General features: G+C 35.4%; 1 protein-coding gene across 1 annotated transcript; it reads right to left on the bottom strand.

Annotated features, from left to right (window-relative positions):
- Positions 1–15,932: 15,932 nt before the first annotated feature.
- Positions 15,933–17,087, bottom strand: LOC140452684 (uncharacterized). The gene has a single exon (XM_072547002.1). It carries the CDS (start codon positions 17,085–17,087, stop codon positions 15,933–15,935), a length of 1,155 nt encoding a protein of 384 aa, XP_072403103.1.
- Between the last annotated feature and the right edge of the window lie 318 nt (positions 17,088–17,405).

Here is a 17,405-nt window from a genome sequence, read left to right as displayed (position 1 = left end):
CTTTTATTATCTTCTTGATCAAGCTAATGTGACGATTAAGATGATTTATAAGATTTTCCTGATTCGTCTGTAAGATTTCTATTGCACTGTTGTATTTTTCTGCGTCATCTTGATTCAGATTTTCAGAAATTGCTTTGATAATGCTTCCTAGTCCTTTAATTAGCCCTCTTCTTGTTCTGCTATAGGAGTAAATTTTTGAGAATTTGCCTCGAGCTGATTTTAATTGGTATCTAAGAGCTTGGTCGAAATTTTGTAAACTGCTAAAAACTGCTTCGAAAATGTTCGATTAATGTAGAATGAAATCTCTCAATCATCCCGTTGGATTGCGTATTCTCTGGTAGCGTATAGTGGATTGAGATTTTATGAGAATTTACAAATTCTTGTATTACTCCATTTTTAAATTCCGTACTATTATCGGCTACTATCATTGTTGGGAGTCCATTATGTGTTATAAAAATTAATCGGGCGTTGAGTACATTGATTGCATTCCCTTCATTTATTGGGTAGACTTATCCATACTTCGAAAATGCGAATGGTTAGAAATTTCTGTCCATTAGCCTGGAATGAATCAATGTGAACTATTTCCAGTGGTTTAGTGGGAGTCAGTGTAACAATAAATTTTTTTTTGAGGAGCTCTGTCGTATTTATTTTCTTGGCATATATCGCAAAATCTTATGATATCTTCTATGTCCTTCTTCATATGAGCCTAGTAATCAGGGCCGCCGCTACCATGTGTGCTAAGTATGCATCGCACACGGGCGGCCAACAATAGGGGCGGCCAAAAGCAGTCCACTGATGATAATACTTTTTTAAAACGAAAATAATTAAATAGTAATGATTCACATAATTCTGTGAACTCTAATATTCCAAACAATAATAATTATTCAGTACGTGATAATACTTAAATGCGTTTCATTTATCATGTATACTTATCATCCTAATCTAAAAAAAATGTCATAAAATATTATTTACTATTTAAATGGGAATAAGCCACAATTAAAGGTTAAAATACGTTTATTGACGTTTCAATTTCCACTTCGTAAATCGTTCTCAAAATACAAACATTAGTAAATTCAATTTACTGGAAAATGGCCTGAAAATATGAATCCAAGTGAAGTTTAATTTGTTGTTGAAAATTTTCCCCAGCAAATTACAAAAATTAACTTCCCCAGATATACAAATAATGGGAAATGGGGAAAACTTATTATTATCGCACATTGCCTAATCAAGACCAAATTCATCGCCCGTGGTTACTTAACTCATTATCACTAAATAGTATTTTTTGTGCACCTTGTAAACTGTTTTGTTGTGATGAAAGCAGCCGACAATTACTAAGTGGAATTAATGGGGTAAGTGACTGGCAACATTTAGCTATTATTTTAAAAAGACATGAATCCGGTGCAGCGCATATAAAATATTCTCAAAAACTGTTTAAACTATCTACAACATTAAAAAAAAAATTAACAGTTGACTCTGCTCTTCAAAAATGATATGAAATGGAGAAAAAACATTGGGGCGCATGTAGAACAAATAACAATTGTAGTAAGATGTGTTTCTGCTTTCTGCAATGTTATCTATAGAATATGAAGTGTGTGCGACATTGGACATTAAAGATATTGTCAAAACGTTTTCCGAGACGAAAGCCCGAAAACTGCGTTTTTAGTTTTTTTATGTGTTTATGTTTCTATTCACGGTTTATTTTAATTAAATGGACGTTTAAACGATATTAGGATATACATATTCTGGACGTTGGATCATGGTTATTAAATTAGGATAATGGACGTTTAAATTAGGATATTAAGATGGGATATTAGGATATTAGAATATACATTAGGATAATATATATGGACGTTTGATCATAGAGTCTAAATGTTCAAGTAAGTATTTATCTATTTACAAATTATTATTGTTACATTATGCATCTTCTGCACATTTCTTTAAATAATAGTATGTATGTCTAAAGTGTTGAAAGGGGGCGGCAAATATTAAGTTGCACACGGGCGGCCAATACCTTAGCGGCGGCCCTGCTAGTAATATCGTTTTATAATTTGACTTTCCGTTTCAGCTATTCCTCTATGGTTCGTTTTTCCTTCATGCTAGTTTTTTATAATTCATTTTTATTGTTTTTCTAGGTTAACATCTTCCAATAAAAGATTACATTTAAATAAGTCATATGCGTTGTGTTTAAAAGTTTTCCTGATAATATCTTGAGGTGTACTTTAAAAATTTTTAAGGTATCAGCTTTTAACTGATCTTTCGATAGCTGGATATGATAACGTCTTTTATCCGGAAAGGTTTGTATGATTGCTGGAGGTCGTGGATTGTAGTTGACGATTACCAAGAATTGGGTTTTCTACTGCTGTATGTATTGTTTCATTTCCGTCTTCATCCATGTTTTGATCTTCGTTTTCAACAGTGTCTTCTGGGATGTTTTGATCTTCGTTTTCAACAGTGTCTTTTGGGATGTTTTCTGAAATTAATTCTGTTGCTTTTTCCTCTACAATCTCATCAAATATTTGATCTGTATCTGGAATATTAGTCGCTGACCATCTATCGTCTTCCATGTCTACTAAATCATCAAAGAATTCCTTAATTTGTGAATCGATGTCCTTAGTTTCCTTTGTGTGTATTTTGATTCGAGACAGAGTGTCTGCATTTGTATTAGCTTTGCCTTTTTTGTAAATTGCTTTGTAGTCTTCTTCTTCTTCAGTTTCCTTTTCCTATCGGAGGTTGGAAATCATCATCGCTATTTTAATTTTATTCGCCGCGCTTCTGAATAATTCTAATGAGCTGCAACCGAACCACTCTCTCAAATTTCTTAGCCAGGATATTTTGCGTCGTCCAGGGGTTTCTCTTCCCTTGTATCTTCCCTTGCATAATTATAATATAATAGTCTCCCGTTTTATACCGCTGTCGCGGCTTTGGGAGTATAGCAGGGTAGTCTGCTATATCTAGGGCCTACGGTATACAAGGAAGGTAACATGGCCAGTGCTACGCTTCAACCGTCTATTATTACCCCTGGTTTTACCCAAGGTACTCATTTTTATTCAGGCTGAGTCGACCTGGGGCCTATAGACATTTTTAAAATGTCTAGATGTTCTTGCCGGCGGTGGGATTCGAACCCCGGACCACCGGCTTGCGAGGCAAGCATCCTACCCCTTGCATAATTAACTAAGTAATAAGTACTTCTCGCTCCTTATTATATGACTCAGATATTGAATCTTTCTAATTTTAACAGTTTTTCTTTGACTTCACATTCTTTCTTCATTTTTTGTAACACCTCTATATTAGTTACTTTTTCAGTGCACGTTATTCTGTGGATTCACCTGTAGCACCACATCTCAAAGGAGTTTAATTTTTTGATTTCAGACTCTTTTAGTGTCCACGCTTCCATGCCGTATAGTAAAGTAGAAAAAACGTAACAACGTAGCATTCTTGTGCGGATCTCTTGATTAAGATTACGGTTACAAAGTAAGTTCTTCAATTTTATGAACGTGTTTCTTGCCATTTCTATTCTGGATCTGATTTCTTTTGTTTGATCTCCATCTTCGGTTAGCCACGTTCCTAAATATTTAAATGTTGTTACTCTTTCGATCGTTGTATTATTGATGATCAGGTTATCTACATTTTGTGGTTTTTTTGAGAATATCATTGATTTCGTCTTCTTGAGATTCATTTGCAGTCCGTATCTTTCACATGCATTGTATACATGTTGTATTATGTACTGTAAATCTTCCATGTCACTTGCAAATATGACCGTATCGTCCGCATATCTAATATTATTAATGCTATTTCCGTTGACCAAAATACCTTCCACAAAATCCAATAAAGCTTTTTGAAATATCACTTCACTGTAGACGTTGAATAAGAGTGGTGAAAGTATGCACCCTTGTCGAACTCCTCTAAGTATAATTACTTCCTCTGTCAGTTCTCCTTCGACTCTTTTTCTTCGTTTTTGGTCTTAAGAATACTTAAAAGCTTTTTAGGTTGAACTCTGTCAAACGCTTTTTTAAAATGTATGAAGCAAGCATATATGTCCTGATTCATATCCAGACATCGTTGTGTCAGAACATTGACTTCGAATAATGCTTCTCTAGTTCCTAGACCCTTTCTAAAACCCATCTGTAAATCACTTATTTCTTGTTCTAATTTCATGTGGATTCTGATATGTACGATTTTAAGGAAGGTTTTCAATGTGTGGCTCATTGATTTTTGGAATCGTTACAAAAGTACTTTAATTTGTAGTGAAATTCTTGTAATTTTAATCTCCAACGTACTAGATTGGAGGTTGGTTCCTTTAGGGAAAATTATATTGCAAGGGGTGGTGATCTGAAAGTATTTTAAATTTTCTTTCAAATAGGTAGGATCGGAAATACTCAGTTGTCGACACCCTTGCTAACATTTGCTTTTCTATTGTGGAGTACTTGGTTTCGGTTTCATTTAGTGTCCTGGAAGCAAAGGCAATTGGTTTATTGGGAAGGTACTGCTTCGATAGCGAAGTTGCTGGCATCTGTTGTGAGGTTAAACGGTTTGAAAAAATCTGGATATTGTAATACCGGCTCATTAATTAATAATTTCCTGCACATTTCAAAGCATTCTACGAATTCGCGTGTATGTTCGATCTTTGCATCTTTTTTTAAGCTTTTAAGCAGTTAGATGTTTTATGATTTTTGCGAAGTCTCGAATAAACTTCCTATAATATCCCAGTAGTCCAAGAAATCCTCTTATTTCTTTTGCTGTTTTCGATATTAGATATTTTTCTATTGCTTCAATTTTTGCTGAAATCGGTTTTATTCCTTCTTGTGTGACTGCATGTCCCAGAAAATTAACTTTTTTAAGAATTCGCATTTGTCGACTTAGATTTTTAGTCAGGTTTCTCTTAGTCGTTGAAATACTTTTGTGAGATTTACTGTATGTTTCTGTAGTGATGTTGAATATACTATTACGTCATCCATATAGACGAGACATATTTCTCCTTGAAGTCCTTTTAATACGTTGTCCATCATACGTTGAAACGTAGACGGAGCGTTTTTAAGTCCAAATGGCATTCTTAAATATTCATAGTGTTTATTTTCCACATTAAATGCTGTTTTGGGAATGTCTTCTTCAGCGCTATCTCGATTTTTTGAAATCTGCTCGCTCAGTCGAGGGTCGTAAAATATTGACATCTTCCCAATTTGTCCAAAATATCGCCAATGTGAGGAATTCTGTACCGGTCGTCAATTGTCTTCTCGTTGACCTTTCTATAATCTACCACTATCCTCCACTTTATTTTAGCGGATTATTCTGGTTTCTTTGCCACGACTCAAATGCGCGAAGACAATGGCGATTGGCTTGGTCGAATGATCACTTGCTCTAATATTAAAGAGATTTGTTTCTTTACTTTTTCCTTGTGCACATACGGATACCGGTATGATTTCGTATATACAGGCTCTTCGTCTTTGATTCTGATGTGGTATTTAAATTCGTTAGTAAAGCTAAGAGGAGTGTCTGGTTGGTGAAATATATCGGAGAATTTTCGGCATAGGTGGCGAACTTGTTCCTCTTCTTCTTCGTTAAGATGTTCGGTTTTAATTAAGTCGTCGATATCTTGTCTGTAGTCTGGTCTGGAGGTTGTTTTCATGGAATATATATTGAAACCTTGAATGTCTATTTTCTTGCTTTCGAGTGGTTCCATAAGAGAAAGGTTAATGGGGTCTGACGTGAAGTTGGCAATTTCGGACCAGGCAAGGTGGTTCTCGGCGTTAGTAAGGGCTTCTCGTACTACGACGCCTTGCACGTTTTGGGTTGAAATAATGATGGTTCCTTTTTCTTCTTTGACAGGAATTTTGATTTGGCTAATAGAATTTGCTTCCGAATGAATGGAATAAAATTATGTTTTATTTGTTTCGTAATATTTAATGGGGATTGTAGAATCTTTTGTAACTAGAAGCGATTTGGGAAAGTTTAATTGGGTTTCGAAGAGTTTTAGATTGTCAAAGCTAAAAAGACCATCAAAAGTTTTGTAAAACTTAAAGAGATAAAATGTCATTCTGCTGTCAGAATTATGTTTTGAAAATGAAGGAATTTTGGTACAATATTTTTGGGAATAATTTTGAAAAATTGATGTGAAGACAAAGGGTTAATGTTGTATGAAACTTGGAAAATATCAAGAAGCTATTTCTGGATTAAGTAATGACTTTGTGGATCCTGTATAGATTAAAAGACGTAAACAAGGCCTAGAAATTTTAATGTAGGGTAGCTCCTTCTTGTCGGGAAATGAATGAAGTTCAATTACGTTTCGATTGTTTCTGGTGGGTCCTCTCGAAAATTTACGTTTTCTCGTATTCAGTTGGTTAATTTTTGTATTTAAATTGTAGCAAATTGTCGTATTCAGGTTCGTAGTAATCGTTGTAGTTGGTATTCTCTTCTTGTTCGTATCCGTGGCATTGTATATTGTAAAGTTCTTCTACGGTAAATTTTGGTTGTGCTCGGTAATCTGGTGTAAAATGTTGACGGCCTCTGGTTGTGGTTTCTGTTATTCCGCTCAAAGGTCTTGGTCTAGGCTGTTTTGACTGTTCAGATTTGGGTACCCATACATTTGACTGGTTCTGGGTCCTGAATGCTGAAGGGTTTGAATTTTGTCTAAATTGGTTAAAGTTTTGTTGCCGATGTGGTTGCTGAAACTGATTCTGCGGATAGAATTGTCTCATTAGTTGCTGCCATTGAGGAGGCGTAAAATAATGATTTCTAGATAAGCACAGGCATCTGCTGTCTCTGAGGTTGGCGTTCTGGATAATTTTCGCTTCTTCCTGACGTTGAAGGTTGAATTATTTGATTTTTTTGAAGGTATCGAATATTATTTTCTTCCTGTACGTATTATATTGCCGTGGCTAAACTTCCTGGTCTCATTGCTCTGATAACAGAGCCCGTTGGTTCTCGTAGGCGTGCTAAAGTATGTTGTAAGAGCTTGTTAACGGAAAAATTCTTGTTTACTCCTTTTAATATCGGCATTTACGGTATGTAATTCTAGGTAACTATTAATACAGCTTATAAGTCCCATGATCTTTTCATAAAAATGCATAATAGATTCTGTTGAGCCTTGTCTTAAATTTACTAGGTCCCTTGTAAGCGAATTTTTCCAAAATTTTGAATTAATGAATTTTTAATTTTTGTTATACTCCAACTTTCGCATCCATATACAGATATAACTTCTGTCGTACGGCCGTAGCGTCCTCCTGGTTTTCAGGGGTTTCTGGACTATCTACGACCGCCGCTCTCAAAGAGGATCTCAAGTTTCGAGAGTCCATCTTCGTTATAAGGAGTTAAATTGAGATACCGGCCTCTAGCCTCTACCGGCAAGAAGTTCCGCCGAGCCTTTGTGGTAGGTGAGGGGACACCGGCAATCAGAATTCTCGGCAAATAGTTCGAGCTTTCTTACAGACAAAATATTCTTACAATGACTTAATATGTGTTAGAATTATGATGCGTGGTGTATACCTCAAGTTCCTCAGAGATGTAGAACTTCTCACCGGCCTCCTCCTACGTCACCTCGTGTAGCCGCGTTCCCTCTCCTCGAGAGAGGTACAAGAATGCCGGCAATGTCGACTCTTCCTGCTGCCAGTCGCTTCGTATAGCTACCTTTTGTTAACAGTAATTCTTATAGTTACTATTTGCATAGGGTTTTGGAGACGAAGTGTTATTGCAGCTCAACCTGATCGGAAAAGCAATTACAAGTCCCCATCGGGGCTTTCATTCGCTCTTTACCGTGACAGGCCCAAATAACGCTGTGGTCAGTTCGACACGATTTGAAATAGTTCTAAGACCAATGTCGTTTCTATCTCAGAAAGTCGTGTTCTACTGTCAGGAAGCGTTTGCAGTCGACACGCCGGTTCTTTTACACTTGTTGATTTAACTTCTAAATTGGATAACCATTATTGGATATTATTCTTCAATTTTGACGTCTTCGACGATAGCAGGATATTGGTTAATTAATAAAACTCAAAGGTAGCTTGGTAGCGCACCGAACCAACAAGGTCTTACGGGGTTAGTAGTGTATGACGACTGGATCCCGATCAAGCAAACAAGCAATTTGATTAAACCCAGCCTATGAGACATGTTTACCCTTAAGAATTACGTTCGGGTGTAACAATTCATTGGAGCGAGGTGCGTTAACTCGTGTAAATACAGGAGTCACCCCACCGCGCTCCAATGCTCTAGACCATCCCTTTCCCCCCTATAGCACTCTGATGCGCGATAGGGGCACAACTATCAGCCAAATCCTCTTCATGTGGAGGTCCTGGGTAATAGAACCCCAACATGGTTTCCTAACCGATTGCAAAAACTCAGGACAGCGCATTGTCGCTATGATCCTGTTATCATAATGTGGCTTATCAGCGAACTAAAATTGCTTACTTGGCCCTCAAGTCTCCGCTCTGAGCCTAGGCTCAGTTCGGCGACTTGGTGCTCAAGGGGTTGGGCCCTACGTGACAGGGTTTTTTTGGGTTTTTTGTTAATTTTTTTGGTGGCTTGCGCCGGTTTTTGTTAGTATTTTTTAATTTTTTTGGTGGCCGAAGCCGGTTTTTTGTGATTTTTTTTGTAGGTGGCCCTGAAACAAAAAATCAGAATTAGTGTAAAGTCCATACTATAACATTGAAAATATATATGGCTTCTACGTGTTTGTTAAATGTTAAGCCTTTATCCATAATTACTTTAAAATATTTTGCTTCGCTTTTCCACTCGATGGGATTGTCTTGCACAGTTACCTGTTCTTCTGGTTGCTGATGCCTCTTTTTGAAAAGTACAGCCTGTGTCTTGTCTGAGTTTATTGCTATTTTTCATTTTAAACTCCATTCCTCTATGTCGTCTAGTGCTGTGTGTAGGTTATTTACCGCAACGTCTATGTTTCTGTGTTTGGCCGCAATCGCTGTGTCGTCGGCATAGAGGCTTAGTAGTGTACCTGGTGTTCTAGGTATGTCTGCTGTGTATATTGAGTACAGTAGGGGTGACAGTACCGCTCCCTGTGGAACTCCAGCCTCCGGGTTCCCGAGTTCGGATAGGACTTGTCCTATCCGGACTCTGAAACGTCGGTTGCTCAAGTACGACGAGATCAGTCTTGTCATTGCTCCACTGTACCCGTATCCTCTCATTTTGTATATTAGTCCTTTATGCCAGACTCTGCCGAATGCTTTGCTTACGTCTAGGAAGACTGCTCCTGTGTATTGTTTATCGTTGAATCCAGCTGCTATGTACTCTGTTAGTCTGAGCACTTGTAGCTCACTGGAGTGTTCTGATCTGAAGCCGAATTGGGCTTCAGGTATTATATCTAATCTGTCTGTTTCAGCTTGTAGTCTGCTGAGTATAATTCTCTCTACAATCTTGCTGATTGCAGGTAGTAAGCTTATTGGCCTGTAATTTTGCGGGAATGTGCTGTCTTTTCCGGGCTTTGGTAACATTATGACATGGGCCTCTTTCCATCTGTTCGGGAATTTCTTAAATCTTAGCATTGCGTTTATGATGTTAGTTAGGTATACTATAGCTCTCGCTGGTAAGTATTTTAGTGCCCTATTTGTGATTTGGTCGGGTCCGGATGCTTTTTTCGGCAAGCTATTTTTAATCAGTTCGTTTATCTCCTCTGGTGTTGTAGGAGGGATAATTTCGTTTAGATTATCAGGTCTTTCTCTTTGTCTTTCAACTTCTTCTATGAAGTCGATGTCTTCGTCTGGGTGGTAATTTAATGTACACTCTCTCTCGAGAGTACTCCTCATTACCTCTGCTTTTTCCTCTATGGTGTATACAATTCCATTTTCCCCGTGTAGTGGGGGGATTGGTTTTCTGTCGGTTCTCAGAATCCTCTGGAGTCTCCAGAGATTTTGCATGTGTTGTCCTTGTTCTTCCATGTCTCTTATGTGATTTTCCCAGCTTTCACTACGGTGTTGTTGTAGTGCTGTTTTGACCTCTCTGTTGAGTCTGTTTGATCTGTTTTTGTCTGCCTGATTCCTTGTCCTTCTTGCTGTCTGCTTTGCTCTGTTCTTTTCCAAGTCTTTTCAAGTCAAGTCTTTTATTGCTTGTGGTATATCCTTAAATCTTCCAGAATGCATTTCTACTTCCTCTTCTGTAGTGCTGTTTCTGAGCGCTTGTTGGATGATGTTTTCCAACGACTGGATCCCGATCGGAAGATGTGCTGCTCTTTTATACACATCGTGTTTGAGAATTTTCAGCACACTTCCGCCGAGAAGCCAATGACGGCGCACTTAATAACGAACGCTGTGGTTGGCCGGCCAAAGTAACAATTTTTGTCGTGATTGGTTACCTTGGCGACACTTCCTCGGTTCTACCTGTTAATTTACTGATATTAACATGAAGCAAAAACTTGTTTTATATATTAGCTGCATTAAGTCTGTCATAATATTGGTTTAGAAGTATTGTAGAAAAGTATAAATTCATGTAATTCATTTGGATTTCCGTCAAAATTTGGAAGAATGCATAAATTTTTTACGTCAAATTGTGGAACTGCCATATTTTAAAAAATTTTCAATATAATATATACTTAGTCAATAGTCAAATCAGTTTAGTAAATTTTCAATAGTCAATATATAAATATATTAATCCTAATCTACTTATTTTCTATCTATTAATCTCTATGTATATTAATATATAGTATTTTCATTAAGCTATTCAAATTTGTCTTTAAATAAGTTTTTGAATCTGACTCTAAAGTTAATCTAAGGACTTAGAAGAGATATTTTTAAATTATTTTAATCTGTCTGTTAATCTATTCAAATTCTTGTTTAATTTATCTTCTAATCTAGCTCTGATTCAATCTAAGGACTCAGAGGAGTCTGACCCAATAACAATTCTTTCAAAATTTAATCTTCTTAATTCTAAGTAATGATAAAAATCGCTTATAGGATAAAGAAGATGCCAATGTGCATTCCTTTATTCCTAAAAGTTTCTAACTTCTAATTCCCTCGGATGAACTCTGCAAATGGTTTCCCTGGGGCTGGTTCTTGGAACAGTGGACAAAGACTTAAAAGTGACGAGGATGTATAAAGACTCTTCCACTTCCATACCAACTCGGCGCCAAATATGAACGTTCTTGGGAAAAATACTTTTTTAAAAACTAAACTCACAATTAAAACTTTTATTTTCGACTTACAAAGATTTTAGTAACAATACAATAAATAAAAATCAGACTGAAAAATATTGATTTTTACATGGTATTTTATGATTTTATAATTGCCTATCTTGCTGTCCAATACGTCGCAATTCAGTCCAGAATGTTCAAGCAGTAGCCCCGTGTTGAATCCACGTGGTAGAATTCACTGGATGGTAGCGGTCATTGTATTGTAACTCGTTAGACCAGTTCACTTCCTAAGATTGGCGAGCCAGGAGATACCTCTACGTCCAGGGCCTCCTTTACCCTCAATTTTGCCTTGTAGAATTAACTACAGAAGTCAGTATTTATCATTACGCATGATGTGGCCGAAATAAGCCAATTTTCTGTTTTTTATGGCGTTAACAATTTCTTTATCTTTTCTTATCCTCTGGAGAATAGTTATGTTACTTGTGTGGTGTATATATGAGACCCTTAACATACGTCGGTAGCACCACATTTCAAATGTCTCTAATCGTCTTTCCTCCTTTCAATTTTCCGCAAAGGGAGTAACATATTATAAAAACTGATTTTAAGAATTGATTTATAGAAGAACGTAGCTAATTAAATGGTAGCTCACAGTGGTAAAAAGAGAATCATAAATTTACTTCAAAGTTACTCTTTTTGATCGGGTATTAAATATGTTAGCGAAAATATTACAAATATCTATAGGAAGTTTACAATAGCTTACAAATAATACTCACAATTTATAAAGAAGTGACCAAATTATAATTATTCATTTTTTTGCAATATGTGAACTATTTTCTAAGGAGATACTATTCCACACATGATCAGATGTACATGTATAGAATGGCAGCTCCATAGAACACAGCTCTAAATTGGTTCCTTCTCTATCCATTTTCATATATTCCTAGCCAAAGAGATAAATTCAACAGCTTTTCTTCCGTAGTGCATAAATAAACCCAATATTCCAATTCGTTCCCGAGAATTGTCTGACAAAGAGATTTAGCTAACTCTACAGTAGCTGAAATAGATAAAACCATATCATATTATTAGTTAATATGCTATAATATCAATATAATGTTAGTTAATAGATTGCTGATAAACTTAAACATGTATATTAAAAGTTTTATAACACAATAGAAACGCTTATCCAAAAGTTAGATTCAATGCTAAATATATATATATATATATATATATATATATATATATATATATATATATATATATATATATATATATATATATATATATATATATATATATATATATGTGATTAATTCACAATTGTAGATGAACACCATATAAACATAGTCTTGCTTTCACATGCCAAAAGAAAACAATCTCAGAATGTGTTGTCCACAAGTTAACTATTAAAGATACGATAACAACTAATCCTTGATTTACGTTATGTAAAGTGCTTTTTACAAGGCATGCTAAAGCAATTGGCTTTGACATACGAGATTAGACTGCTTACCTTATAGAGAACAATTTGAAATTGGAGTAGGATTTCTGTCCCCAACACAATTTTCTGAATTAAAGAAAAAAATGCAACGAATTTTTTTTAAGTTTAAATGCTACATGCGGAACGAACAGGTTCAGAAAAGTGATCTCAAGAAATAATTAACAGATAAACGTACGTTCCCAAATTGATCTTCTTCTATATGTGCCTATCTTCTAGAGATGTTGGCGACCACATTGACCCATCATATTTTATTCACACCAGCTTAGCTCGAAATAGATTAGTTGAAATTAGACCAGTCCACTTTCTAAGATTGGCCAGCCAGAAGATACGTCTCCATCCAGGGCCTCTCCTACCCTTAATTTTGCTTTGTAGCATCAACTACAGAAGTCGGTCTTTATCATTACACATGGTGTGGTCAAAGTAAGCCAATTTTCTCTTTTTATGGTGTTAACAATTTCTTTGTCTTTTTTTATCTTTTAGAGAATAGTTATGTTACTTGTGTGGTTTACATATGAGACACTTAACATACGTCGATAGCACCACATTTCAAATGCCTCTAATCGTTTTATGGCATCTCCTGAAAGGCTCCAGCTTTGTACTCCATAAAAGAGGGCACTAAATATATATTACAGTTTAGAGAAGAGAAAAGATTGGGATGACCCAAATAAATAAAAAAACAATTATGTATTTCTTCTTCTTCTTCTTCCTTTATTAGGTAATATCCCAGGAGATAATTTGCCCAGCTAATTCAGGGGGGATATTCTCAACTTGCTCTAGACAATCGAGTATCCCCATATAAAACTAAATTGAAATTATTTTATATTGAATGAACACTATGTTGAAACTTCTTCTTCTTGGGCCAGACAGTTAGTATAGGAAAGTCAATTCAACACAGGATAAAACTTTTCTCGCTTGGGTGTAGCAACCAGACTTTTTCTACATAATCTTTTCTTTTCTATTAGGTGCTTTTTAGTTATTTATATATAAAATAAGTGATGAGGTCCTCAGAGTTCCACAGCAAACTCTTCTGCAGCTATCTACTTAATTCAATAGCTACTTTACTGTGGACTGTCCAAGTTCTTCATTTTTTTTTTCTACCAACGGATGATAGAGAACCCAGGTGTAAAAATAGAGAGGAATTTGTAAGGTTATGTTATAGTAGATAAGATAGAAATATATTATAGATTGATTTTGGCTAGATTAAGAAAAGTAATCAACAAATTTAGTCTTTGAGAATTAAGATTGGATAGGAGAGAGCAAATCTCTATAGGAGTTTGTAGTTTTGTTTTAACCAATTCTTTGTAGAGGTCAAAACTTGGAGAAACGTTTATTGGACACTCTAGGATAACATGATTCAGAGATCCAATTTGACCACATTGACAGTATGGGTTGTCCCGAATACCTATGCGAAATAAATGAACGGGAGTGAAACAATGTCCTGTTCTCATTTTAATTACTGCGGTGATATGCCTTCTGTCTTTATAAGGAAATTGATTGAACCATGGTGATTTGCTCCATTTATTGACTATTTTACTATAAAACGACCCTTTTGATCTGTTTGAATTCCATTCTTGTTCCCATCGAGTCCAAATTAGCTTTTTAATATAAAATAAGTAGTTTGAATAATGTAATTTAACTTTGGCTGGCATTTTTAGTGATCTTCCTATATTTGCCAATTTGTCTGTAACACAATTCCCTTAATATCCGAATGCCCTGGAATCCAAGCCAGAATAATACCGATGTTCTGTTGATTGGCTTCTATAATGCCCCTTTTGGTCATAATAGAGGTATGTTCAGTTTCCATTGAGTAAGATGTTTTCCCTATCTTTTGGATAGCACTCTTAGAATCAGACAAGATTAAGGCCCTCTTGATATCCTTCTCCAAGACAAATTGAATCGCATGATTAATTGCAATAATCTCTGCAGTGCAAACTTGAGTCTGTGTGGGGAGTTTACTAGAGTATGAGCATTCAAAGTCAGGACAAAAAACACCAAATCCTGCTGAGCCCTTACTATCAACTGACCCATCTGTAAAGATTATAGTGTGAAGTGGATTGTCAAGTGATATTCTTTGAAATTAAAATATTGCACGCTCATCACCTTTATTAGATTGCACATTCCTAATAGGGATAGAAGTTAATTAATATTCTAATTCAAAATTGTGGCATGGAAATAAGTCACTAGAAAATAAATTTGGGGTATGCTGGAATTTATTCATGATGGAAACTAAGACGGGAATACTTTTTTTATTCCAGTAATTATGATTTGATTGCATTGATATTTGTAATTGATTCAAGGCAGAAATTATTGGATTATTAATTAGCATAAGATTTTTTAGAAGGAATTTAGAATTAAGCCATTCCCATCTGTACTTTAGAGGAATTTGACCACTTTCACTTAACAATGCATGAATAGGGGTAGATCTCATACATCCTGTTATGATACGAATACTCTTATATTGTAATTTATCTTACCTGTTGATTAGCGACTTAGGAAAATCTGATAATATTTGACATCCATAATTTAAATGACTTTGTATCAAACCATTATGAACCATCTGGAGAGTTTTAGGATCACTACCCCAATATGTTCCACATAGAGCTCTCATTACATTCAAGCTTCGACTAACTTTTAATTCTATTAAATCCACATATGATTTCCACTTCAGGTTTTTTTGAATAACTACCCCTTAATATTTCACAGTATCCACCCATTTAATTGCATGACCTCTAATTCTTACGTTTGGAGGATTAATTTTACGATTCCCTATTTGAAATATAATTGCTGAGGACTTATTGTAAGATAAATTAAAGTTGTGTTCTAATAACCAGAGATCCATCCTATCCATTAACAAGTTCAAAGAATTAATTAATTTAAGTAGATCAGCCCCACTAACCAAAATAACCAAATCATCCGCATACTGTATCAGATTACAACCGCTGGGAATAATCTTGTATAAAGATAGGGAATACAGATTAAATAACATTGGACTTAGAGGGGAGCCCTGAGGTAAGCCCTGATTAGTTTTTCTTGGACCATGAATTTGACCAGTTTTGTCCTTTACATAAATACTACAATCATTTAATATAGAATAAATGACATTTGCTAGTTGAATAGGAATGTTATATTTAATTAGTATAGAGTATAACAGAGAGATGTTGACACTATCATAAGCTGCTGAAATATCTAGGAAAAGTCCTATGGTAAATTGATTCAATGAAAATCCTTGTAGTATTTTAGAATTTAGTAATGAAATGCATTTCATGCAACCTCTACCCCTTCTAAAACCAAGTTGCAATGGATTTAAAATATGATTGTGTTCTAAGGACCACTCAATTCTGTTTTTAATTAATGTTTTCAGCATTTTACCAACTAGGATGATAGAGCTATTGGCCTATAATTAAGTGGGTCAGTTTTATCCTTTCCATGCTTAACAATGGGTAATATGACCGTTTGTTTCCACGAGAGAGGAACCTGTCCCTTCCGGATACATTCATTAAAGAATTGAATTAAGAGTAATGATCCAGAGTGCGGTAAATTTCTTAACATAGAGTATGAAACCTGATCAGGACCCGTAGCAGAATCAGTTTTAGATAGAAGAGTATTGTGATATTTATCAAATGATATGGGATTCTCAGAATACTGCAGAGGACTGAAAAGTAATTCAAAGTCTCCAGAAATAGGTGAGAGAAATGTTAAAATTTCTTGAGCTATCTCCTCAGGTGGCAATTGAGATAAAAGAGACAATTTACTACCAGAAACCTTGTTAATTTTATTCCAAATATCTTTACGGGGAGTATTTCTATTTAGTTTGCTACAAAAGGATCTGAAGCTTATTTTTCGCTTTAATTTTAGAAATTTTCTAGCTTTCGCTATGAATTTTTTAGCCTCTATATAGTTTTCAACACTAGGAGAATTTTTAAATGTATTAATAGCTAAAACTCTCTTTTGTATTATATGAGCACATGAATCATCCCACCATGCAATGTGATATTTGTTATTATGAGAGGAGGTCCAAGGAATTGATGTGTCTGCCACTGATGATATATATTCGATAAAATTTTCATAGTCCTCAATTGGAAACGATGAGAAAATACAGTCTAGTTTTTCATGGAAAGAAAGCCAATCAGCCTTTTTGAAATTTCTTATTTTAGAAACCTGATTAGAGTCCTGTGTTGGGATACCGACATAGCATAGAATGGGAAAATGATCACTAGATCCTGTATCTGGAATGGTGGTCCATCCACTAATTTTAGGTGCCACATCTATCGAAGCCAATGATAAGTCAACTACTGATTTGCTGCCACCAGGACGAACCAATCTTGTTGGAGAACCATCATTAAGAAAAATTAACTTAAAATCTTCTGCAGTTTGCAAAATATTTCTGCCATTAACACTATCTCTTGAGCTTCCCCATGCTCTATGATTACAATTTAGATCACCCATGATGAGTAGAAGTTTGTTGATCGAGTTGACCAAAGAAGACCAGCATGTTTTGGAAATGAGATTGTCCAAAGGACAATACATATTCAATATATTTAAATTATGCTTGGGTAAAAAGATGAGTTGAAATTGAACATCTGAATTAAAACCAGGATTGTTAATATGAATATCCCGAAAATCTATATTGTATTTAATAAGGGTAATTAAGCCCCCATATCCATCACCTCGATCCTTTCTGATAATGTGATACCCTCTGCATCTAATTATGTGTTGGTTAGATAGCCAAGACTCACTAATGAGGACAATATCAGGGTTATAGTCATTAATAATAACTTTTAAGTTATCAACATTGGTATTATAAGATCTTATATTCCATTGTATAATATTTAGTGGGGCGTGATG

Source organism: Diabrotica undecimpunctata, chromosome 11 (assembly GCF_040954645.1).
Source record: "Diabrotica undecimpunctata isolate CICGRU chromosome 11, icDiaUnde3, whole genome shotgun sequence".
Lineage (NCBI taxonomy): Eukaryota > Metazoa > Arthropoda > Insecta > Coleoptera > Chrysomelidae > Diabrotica > Diabrotica undecimpunctata.
Note: the sequence above shows the minus strand (reverse complement) of the source record. Positions and strands in the feature narration are given on the sequence as shown.